The sequence below is a fragment of the Tinamus guttatus genome, unplaced genomic scaffold, assembly GCF_059628265.1.
Source record: "Tinamus guttatus ecotype Peru unplaced genomic scaffold, ASM5962826v1 Tinamus_guttatus_pri_ptg000439l, whole genome shotgun sequence".
In the NCBI taxonomy this organism is placed as follows: Eukaryota; Metazoa; Chordata; class Aves; order Tinamiformes; family Tinamidae; genus Tinamus; species Tinamus guttatus.
In genome coordinates this window covers 1,040,737-1,050,723 of record NW_028288973.1, presented here as the reverse complement: position 1 = coordinate 1,050,723, position 9,987 = coordinate 1,040,737, and the positions used below count along the sequence as shown (strand labels likewise).

Genomic DNA, 9,987 nt, shown 5'->3' with positions numbered 1-9,987 from the left:
TATCCGGCCTCCCCCCCTCCCGGCCTCCCGCTTCCGCCCCGCGCCCGCCTCTCCCGGCGCGCGCCGCTCTGCGGTGGCGCGCGGGGCTCCCGGCAGGGGGCGCGCGGGGCCCCCGGCGCCGCTCTGCGCCCGCCGCTTCCGCCGCTCCGTGGCGAGGCCCGCGGCGCGGCGCTCCAGACGCTTCGGCGGGGCCTCGATGGCGGCGCGGCGCCGGGGCGGGCGGCGAGGCGGCGGCGGCGGCGCGGGGCTGCCCCGCTGAGCGGCGCCCGGGCCGCCCGACATGGAGCCCGAGACGCTGGAGACGCGGATCAGTGAGTGCCGCGGCCCCCCGCCCGCCCCGGCCGCGCCGCGGAGCCGCTCACCTGCCCTTTCTCCTCCCTGCAGACAAGGCCACGAACCCTCTCAACAAGGAGCTGGACTGGGGCGGCATCAGCGCGTTCTGCGAGCAGCTCAACAAGGAGCTGGAGGGGTGAGCGGCCTCCTTGCTCCCCGCCGGCCGCATCGGGCACGGCATCGGCTTGTCATGAGCTGCCTGGTGAAATTCAGTGCGGTTGTCGCGAGGGCCGAAGTGCCTCAGAGGAGACCCGGGGGGTCCCGGTCCCGTGCGGAGCGGGAGGGGAGTTTGCAGGCGGTGGCTGAGCTGGAACAGGGGGCAGCTGCCCCGGGCTGAGGCCCTCGGAGCTGGAAGCCCTTCTTTTACCTCAGTGTTGTGGCCATGTTCCCCGCATGTGGTTCCTCTCTGCCCTAGAGACTCCCTAGAGCTTCACAGAGGTATTTCCCCTTTGTTTTTGGTCTCCTGGCACCTGCAATATAGCTGTACTTTACTTCAGATACATATATTGCCTTAGTATAATAAAGAAGGTTCTGCTAAGTTTTTGAAGTCACCTGGGGGCCTTATCAATATCTTAAACTTGCAACGTACTTTTTCCCCTGGGGTACCCAGACGGAGGTGCAGGTCCTAGCCTTCTCATCACTAACCAGCTAGCATTTTTCCCCCCACTCTTTCCAGTCCTCCACTCGCCACCCGACTTCTTGCCCACAAGATCCAGTCTCCGCAGGAATGGGAAGCTATCCAGGCCCTCACGGTAAGGGCATTTGCGGGCTGTAGAATCAGATAGAGGGGGCCAGGGTGTGGAGTTGCTTCAGACTGACTTGAGGAACAAGGGAGGCTTTGAGCTCCTGGGTGCCTGTCTTGCTCTGAGAAAGCCCAGGTATAACAGGGCTCTGGATGAGGGGGCTGGAGAGGAGTGGGTAGTTGCTTAGAAAGTCCTCAATTCCTGGGAAGGATCGTGACTACTGAACACTGTGGTCCAGAGCCAGGTGAAGTCAGTGAGAAGCTTTTTATTCCCTTGGCCACGTTCTGGATTTGTGCTGTGAAACTTGAGTGCTTGTGAGCTCTCCTCCTGCATGTCAGCCCTGCGCGCTAAGGGTATCACCTTCCCTGCGCTGCCGAGCCACTTCTGCAGAGACTCATCCCAAAGGGGAGGTTTTCCCTGCCACCCCACAGTGACTGGCCCCCTAGGAGGGGAAGGGGGTGCCCCTCCTGGCTGCAGCGAGGATAACCCCAGGCTCCTGTGCCCGGCAAGGGGGTAGCCGGGAAGGGCTGGCTCCCCGGGTCTGTGCCAGGCTCACGCAGCGCCCTCCCCAGGTGCTGGAGTCCTGCATGAAGAGCTGCGGCAAGCGCTTCCACGACGAGGTGGGCAAGTTCCGCTTCCTCAACGAGCTCATCAAAGTGGTGTCACCCAAGGTGTGTCCCTGGGGGGTTGCGCTGGAGGGGAGTCGTGGTGGTGGGAGGGTTTGGGCAAGAAGCGGTGGAGCAGAAAGGTTGTGGATAACAGAATCGCAGACTGGTTGAGGTTGGAAGGAACCTCTAGAGATCATCTAGTCCAACCCCACCTGCTCAGCAGGGATACCCCGAGCACGTAGCACAGGGTGGCATCCAGGCGGGTTTTGAAGATCTCCAGAGAATGACACTCCATAACCTGTCTGGGCAACTTGTTCCAGGGTTTGTCACCCTAACAGTAAAGAAGTTCTTCCTCATATGGAGGTGGAACTTTCTGTGTTTCAACTTATACCTGTTACCCTTTGTCCTGTCACCAACCGCTATGGAGAAGAGCTTGGCCCCATCCTCCCTACATTCACCCCTCAGGCACTTGAACATGAGAACAGAGCAACACTAGGTGGAGATGTGGTCCGTATTCCCTGGTGAGCCATCCAGTGAGAAAGTGAGCTTCTACCTGTCTGCCCCAGCCTGATTCTTCATCCAGGAAGCCCCGGCTAGACCTGATGCAGCTAGTGCTTATGAGGGGTCACCTGTGTCTCCACTGGAATCTCATCTGTGCTGCCTGTGCTGGGGAACATTTTCCAGCCCTGGCACCATGACTGCCTCTCACCAGGATGGCCCGGCCTTTGCCTCTAAGAGGGCAAATCCAGACTTGGTCAGCGATGCTCTGGAGAGGCCATATGAAGCACTGAAAGTCATTACCTGCTCCTCTGTTGCTGTTGCCACACCAGAACAAGCCTGGCATGCTGCTCTTTTCAGTCAGGCCAGTTAGCTTTTGCTACCAGCAAATACAGAGTTAAGGGAACACAGGCCAAATGAGAGCATGAAAAACCTCAGTCTGTCAGTCACAGATTCTGCCATGAATGGCCAAGAACAGTAATGTCCTAGAGTCCCCTTGCCAGGTGCCCTAGGGGATGTCTGTGCACTTAGGCCACGGCGCTCTGGTGGGATATTCACTGTTTCTGCCACCAGTGCACAGCAGACCTGTAGAACCAGGGCAAAGGATGTGTGCGTGCCAAGAGGGAGGTGCAGCATTCGAACATCTCGTGGCTGGGTGCTGTTGTGGGGGGTCCGTGTGGCCACAGAGGGTGTCAGGAGCTCTGTGTCAGAGCGTGCAGCTGAGAAAATGTCCTGGGCCCCACAGCCTGTTGCCCTCAGCCCTGAAGGGCTTGGTTGCAAATGCCTCCAGCGGCAGCACCGCATCCTTCACAAGGTGACACAGACCCACCTGAGCTTTCACACTCACTCCTGGATGTTGTTCAGGGCTACTGGCCCAGCATCTCTCTGGCTGCATTGCCTGCGCTAGGGAGCAGGGGTAGCAGGGGACTGTTGCAAGCCTTGTGGCTTCCCTGCTCAGTTCCTCTGTTCTTGTGCCGTTGGGAACTGTCTCACTTTTCCTGGGGGAGGGTACGAATGTGCCAGGTTTGCAACAGCTCAGATCAGCTCCAAGCCACCTCTTCTCTTTTTCTTCTAGTATCTTGGCAGCCGGACACCAGAGAAAGTCAAGTCAAAGATCTTGGAGCTCATGTACAGCTGGACATTAGGGCTGCCTCACGAGGTGAAGATCTCTGAAGCCTACCAGATGCTGAAGAAACAAGGTGAGAGGCAATGGATTGCCCTTTTTTTTTTTTTTTTTTTTTTTTAGACTCCACTTTCCTGCGCTCAGACCCAGCACATCCACAGCTCTGCCTCAGCAACGAGGGCAGATAAAGAAATGGGTGCCCTGAGGATCTTAGCTGCTCAGCAGTTGTTGCTTGTGATCTGAATTGCTTCTTGGGGGATATCTGCCTGTTCCCTACTGCAGAGGGGCACTAGGAGTAGTTGGACTGAGGGACTATGAGTGCTCTCACAGACTTAGGTTCTCATAGGCAGTAGACTTTGGATCACCCACAAAGAGATTCTTATCAAGGGAAAAGAAATGATATAGAAACAGTCCAGGATAATGGATGGCAGGAACAGACCCAAACCCCTTCAGTCTCAGCTGAGTTTGAGCCATTGGGGAAGAAATGTCCTAGGTGATGGTTTCATCCTCCAGTGTGTGAAGTTTCCTGACCTGTCCATGGATCTCTACTTCAGGAATTGTGAAATGTGACCCAAAACTGCCTGATGATGCTCCTTTTCCACCACCTCCTCCTCGGCCCAAGAACATCATCTTTGATGATGAAGAGAAATCCAAGGTAAGGGCTGTGTTCAGGGAGAGGGCCAGAAGTTGGCGTCTTCCTCCCTCCAGGATGTCCTCTCCCCCTGGAGGTCTCCTGTTCCTTGTGGCATGCTTCAGGGAGCGGAGCAGAGGAATGCTGAGGGTCTGTGCTTAAGTCAGGACTAAGGAAATAGCCAGAGCTAGGGCACGTAGATCCATTTGACCTCTGGAACTCTTGGCTTCGGGATTGTGCAAAGGGTGAAGTGGTGACGTGAGCCCCGCAGGATCTGGGAGGCTGCTGTCTTGCTGTCTCTGTGAGCCGAGTTATCTGGCTACGTGGGCCAAACTGAGGCCAGCTCTCCCTGTTGTTACTGGTAATTCTTCCCTACTGCTGCAATCCTCTTATTGCTCAACTGCTTATACCCTCCTGTACCCGTCCTCTATTGCCTTTCCTTGGGTTACCGTTCAGCTAAACATCTCTGCTTTATTAATGATTAATTTTTTAAGGAAGTTTGGAGCTCCTCTGACTTTAGTTCTGAAGTAAGATGTGATCCACCTTTGTTGTATGGGTTAATTTTTTGCCTCTGCAGGCCCTTTCCCCAAAGAGGTGTCATGGAGAATGTACTGATGAGGATTTGTAGGTGGCCTGTGGAACTGGTCACAGGCTAAAGTGTGTGAGGGAAATTGGAGCTCTCCCTCTTTACCAACTACAGCTGCAAAAGGGCTGTGTAAAGAGGTGGGAATGGGAGTCCGCTACAGTCCTGTGGTAATTCCCTGTGTTAAACCAGCTTTTCTGTTTCTCAGTACTAATGCTGCTGTGTTCGTGGGTCTCCACAGAGGATAACCAGCAGGCAAGGTCAGGTTTTGAATGCAGGGCATTTTCAAGCCCCTATTACCACACCAGGGGGAAGAAGAGCAGTTGTGCTTTTTTTTTTTTTTTTTTTTTTTTCTCCCTGGTCTCCGATAGCCCACAAGTGATTCAGCTAGGTTTTCCACTGGTTAATGCCATCCTTCGGCTAGGTTTGGCTTTGCTGGGGACTTCACTGGCTCTGGTATTGCTAGAGCAATTCTACCTGCCACCTGCCTCAGCTTGGGCCCAGAGGTATCTTCTCTTCTACAGATACTGGCTCGTCTTCTGAAAAGCTCCCACCCGGAGGACCTCCGGGCTGCCAACAAGCTCATCAAGGAGATGGTTCAGGAGGTGAGGCTGGGGAAGAGTGTGGCTGGGGGAAGGAGGGTGGTGTGGGATACTGGCAGTCAGCACAAGGGGATCCAGCAGTGAGTCTCTGTCCTCGTGCAGGCATGGGGGGAGCTCCTGCCCAAAACTGCAGGAGGTGCTAGAGAGTTTCTGTGCAAATTCTGCTATCACTTTGCTACTAGGAGGAATGCCCTTGGGCACTTGTACGGCACAAGTCCGGCTGCAGCAAATCCACCCCATCTGGTGGACCAGAGATGATCTGGAGTTTCCCACTTGTGTGGGAGGTCCTTTGGGGCCAGTGTTACTGTGCCTTCATCCAGGGAATTGGTGTGTAGCCTGGCTCAGCTTTCTGTCTCCCAAAGTTGTGGACAAGGGTGAAGACATTCTTCACAGTTTGGTTGTTCTTCAGGACCAGAAGCGCATGGAGAAGATCTCCAAGAGGGTGAATGCCATTGAGGAGGTGAACAACAATGTGAAGCTGCTGACAGAGATGGTGACCAGCTACAGCAAGGGGGAGACAACAGAGAGCAATGAGGACCTAATGAAGGTGAGGAAAAGTTGTCCTGGCATCCTGGGGGTTAAACAGTGAGGAGTGCGTGCGGTCTTTTACCCTGCCCTCCCAAGTCCTTCCTACCTGTTTTGCATCCCTACCTGAGCTTACCACCTCGGTGCCCCTTTCTCCTCTTCCCCAGGAGCTGTATCAGCGCTGTGAACGCATGAGGCCTATGCTTTTCCGACTTGCTAGTGACACAGAAGACAACGATGAAGCTCTAGGTAAGCAGACTTGGCCCCTCTCCAATCATCTTGTCCCAGGGAATCCCCGTTTGCTGTCCATAGTGTGGCATTTCTCAGAGCTATGTGCTGCTCGAGGTGGTTAGTCCACTGAGCGGGAACATGTGACACCAGTCAGCAGGATTACAGACTTCCTCCACTTCACTGTGGGGACAGCACTTGCACTTGCCCTCCTGAGAGTGCTGTGTAGGTGTTAACACACCGCCATATGTCTTGAAGCAGTAGTGGCAAAAATGCTATTTGTAATGATTTGCTCTTAGTTTTTTGGGCCTTGCTCTCAAGGAAGAGTTGTGAGGTGGGGTTAAAGTCATGGTCTTCATTTCTTGCGTCTTTTCAAACTTCCCACCTCCTCAATTTCAGCGGAGATCCTGCAAGCCAATGACAACCTGACACAGGTGATCAATCTCTATAAGCAGCTTGTGCGGGGAGAAGAGATCAACGGGGAGACTGTGGCTGGTCCTCTTCGAGGTGAGGAGCCCTAGTATTTGGGCAGCACAGGGGCCCTGTTGCTGGTTCTCTCTAGTGTGAAAGAAGATCTTGTGATGTCAAAAGGTGAAACATGCAGAAGGTCAAAGTGATGTTGAGGAGATGACTGCTGCATGAACAGAGGGAGTTAAAAGGGAGAACAGGGGAAGGGATTCCCTTTTGGAGGTGGTGGAAGGACAGGAGCTGGCTCTGGACACACCAGGGGACTCAGGAGTTTCTCTTACCCTGTTCCATCTTTGCAGGCAGCACCTCTGCGCTCCTAGATCTGTCAGGTCTAGAGCTCCCAGCAACCAGCCCTTCCTACCCAGCCTTGCCCACCCTCACAGGTGGCTCAGCAGTCCCCGTGCCTGACCCAGCTGCCTCTGTCTCCTTGCTGGATGATGAACTCATGTCTTTAGGTGAGAAGACCAGAGTAAAAGCTCTGAGCGCAAGTCTGAGCGGATGGTTATTCTGGTGGAGGAACGTGAATGTTGAACAGCTCTGGGAGAGGTGAATCATGAGACAACAAGAGGTGGTCCTCACTTAGTGTGGTAGAAAGGAAGGAAAATGTCTGATTTGATTCTGAGCTTCATTTCACATGATGTTTTCCTGACTTATCAGTGAAAACCTGCAGTGATCTACCCTCTGCTTTGTTCTCAGAAAACTGACCTGGCAGGTAAATCGAGAGTGATGCAATGGCCATTGCTAGATGGGATCACAAGGGTGGGCCACCCCCACCTCCTGTGTTTACTCCTTGGAGTGACAGCAGACACACAAGACTTGCATAATGGCTCATATGGAAGTCTTGTGAGTTGCCAATCCTAGAAGACTCTAGAATCCTTTTTTTTTTTTTTCTGACAGTGTGTCCATCTCCCTAAGAGTGATGATTTGGGTACAACACTATAACCTAGACAACCACCACACACAAGTACAAGTGGAGACTGACAACTGAGCAGTATTCACATCTGCCTGTGGCAGCGGGGACTAGAGCGTGAAGGGGAGGAGCACTGTCATCCTTCCTGCTCCTTCCCTTGCAGAGATAAAGACAGAAGTGGGGAACGCGTTGGTTATTCTGCCCTGATTCTTCTGTGTCCTGTCTTGTCAGAGAAATGTCAGTTACATTTGCCTTATTTAGGCCCTTACCAACTTGATAGCAAGACTTCATGTTTGCTTTTCCCCTGGTAGGTCTGAATGACCTGGCACCACCTCCTGCCCCAGCTGGTGACAGCAGTGGCTGGAACAGCTTCCAGGTAACATGCTGGGAGCCATGTAGTTAGGTGGGGAGGGTGGCAGAAGCAACACCTGGAACAGGTAAGGAGAGATATCCCTGATCTGATAGCTATGCTGATATGACTCTGCCGGGGGGCTCTCGTGTGCACTCTCTCTGCAGTCGTCGGATAGCAGCGAGTTTGGCATTGCCCCTATTGCAGCAACGCCACCAATCAAAGCAGATGCTGGCGCGTCCTCCCCGAAACCGCCTTTCTCCAGTGGCCTGGATGACCTTGACCTTCTGGGCAAGACTCTGCTGCAACAGTCTCTCCCTCCAGAATCGCAGCAAGTGCGGTGGTAAGCAGGAGCTGAGCAGTCTTGTATCTCTGGTTGCCTCTCTTGTTTATGGGTGCTGCACACAGTTATTTCAGTGCCCTGTTTGATTCCTTATTCTCTCTCTCCCTACAGGGAGAAGCAGCAGCCACCTCCACGGCTCACTCTGAGGGATTTACAGAACAAGAGCAGCACCACAGCCCATGCTCCTAGTGCCCTGCCTGTGCTCCAGAGCGTTTCTCCCAGTCCAACACTACCCCTGTCCTCAGAGCTGCCTACCCCTGCAGCGCCTCCAAAAGCTGGCACCACTCCAACAGGAGGTGCCCCTGTCCCACCACGGCCTCCTGCCACTGCACTGCCCCAGGAGATCTCGCTGGCCAACATCACTGTGCCTCTGGAGTCGATCAAACCCAGTGAGTAGCCTGGAAGAGGGGGACATGTTTGGGGGTGGATGAACTGTTTGGAAGCAGACCAGGCAAACTGGGGAAGAAGCAACTAGAGAGGGTATGAAGAGGGTGGAACAATCTGTGCATACAAGCAAGGGAGGAATATAAGAAAACTTCTTGAATTTTGGAGAGATGGAAGAGGAGTGGCAAATTCTAGCCCTTGGTGTGGAGTTTGGGTTATAGGGAGTTTGCTGCAGGGCCGCTCCGCTCCTGGCTGAGTGGTGCCTGCCCTGGCTTTCCTGCAGGCAGCATCCTCCCTGTGACGGTGTATGATCAGCACGGCTTCCGTGTCCTCTTCCACTTCGCTAAGGATGCCCTGCCCGAGAGACCCGACGTGCTTGTGGTGGTGATTTCTATGCTTAGCACAGCGCCACAGCCCATCCGCAACATTGTCTTTCAATCTGCTGTCCCTAAGGTAAGGGGGCTGCTGGAGCTCAGGCCCCCTGCACTGACCTGCCATGGGTGGGATCCTCCCACTGTAGGAAAGGCAAGGTGGACGGTGGGGGCTCTGTGGGGCTGAGACCAAGCTGTGTTGCCCCACATTAGCAGGGACCAGCACCATACCTCTCTCTCATCAGAGGGTGGAAGACTCCCAAATACTCAGTGGTAGCAGGGCCTTTGGTGGCCAAGTCCCTCTCTCAGGAACGTGGCGTGTTGTTCTTTGCCTAGGTGATGAAAGTGAAGCTGCAGCCTCCCTCGGGCACAGAGCTGCCAGCGTTTAACCCCATTATCCACCCCAGTGCCATCACACAAGTTCTGCTGCTCGCCAACCCACAGAAGGTAACAGTGCTATCCCTGGGGCAGGAGCATGCTGCTCCTGTTACCTCAGCAAGGCCTGGCCGCCCCTGCACTGAGGGCACCCTGTCCCTATTCCCTGTGCTAACTGCAGCTTTCTGCACTGTGCCTTGTGGCTTTCCACTCCTATTCCTGATTGCGTTTCTCCCCCATCTCCAGGAGAAAGTGAGGCTACGATACAAGCTGACCTTCACCATGGGAGAGCAAACCTACAATGAAATGGGGGATGTGGACCAGTTCCCCCCACCCGAGTCCTGGGGGAACCTCTAGAGCTTTCCCTCGCAGGCCCTGCTCTGCAGAGTCCCTGGGAGGCCGGTCCTGCGAGGCTGCAGCGCCCTGAGGAGGGGAGGGTGGGAGGGGGTCGGCTGCTCGTGTCCTGTTCCCGACAGAGCTGGGCAGGCGCCGGGGGGAGCGCGCCCGGAGGATGAGGGCAGAGATGCCAGGAAATGTTCATCCCGCGTGACTAAGAGCAGCTGAAAGCTTACTGTGGGTGAACGGTTGCCTTCCCTGCTCTTCTGAAGGCTTCCCTCCCTCCCCAGTTTGTTCAGCTTCTCTTCTAACCCTGCTTTCCTCCTTTGGGTGCAGTGGGGAACAGGATGGGGAGCTTTAGCTGGCTCAGACTGGAGCAAAGCCTAGGAAATGAAGATCCTTTTCCTTGTCCGTCCTCTCCACCCTTCTTCTCCCTTCAGCTGGTTCATGCTCTGTGGTGCTCTCTCTTGTTAGCAAATCCTGAGCTCAGATGGGTTCCCCCCCACTCTTCCCCCTCCTTGAATCTGGGAACCAGTGGTTCCCTGTCTGCTGGGAATCCCATTCTCCTAGAGCTGTG

The 9,987-nt window shown here is 54.8% G+C and overlaps 1 protein-coding gene across 1 annotated transcript; it reads left to right on the top strand.

Annotated features, from left to right (window-relative positions):
• The first annotated feature begins 232 nt into the window (after positions 1 to 232).
• GGA1 (golgi associated, gamma adaptin ear containing, ARF binding protein 1) lies at positions 233 to 9,504 on the top strand. Its single transcript, XM_088531901.1, has 17 exons — positions 233 to 311; positions 385 to 469; positions 1,010 to 1,085; positions 1,649 to 1,747; positions 3,258 to 3,381; positions 3,860 to 3,960; positions 5,044 to 5,124; positions 5,531 to 5,668; positions 5,814 to 5,895; positions 6,274 to 6,381; positions 6,642 to 6,797; positions 7,564 to 7,628; positions 7,769 to 7,944; positions 8,056 to 8,333; positions 8,612 to 8,781; positions 9,036 to 9,146; positions 9,321 to 9,504. Exons 1-17 carry the CDS (start codon positions 281 to 283, stop codon positions 9,429 to 9,431), a joined length of 1,992 nt encoding a protein of 663 aa, XP_088388027.1. The 5' UTR covers positions 233 to 280; the 3' UTR covers positions 9,432 to 9,504.
• The last annotated feature ends 483 nt before the right edge of the window (positions 9,505 to 9,987 follow it).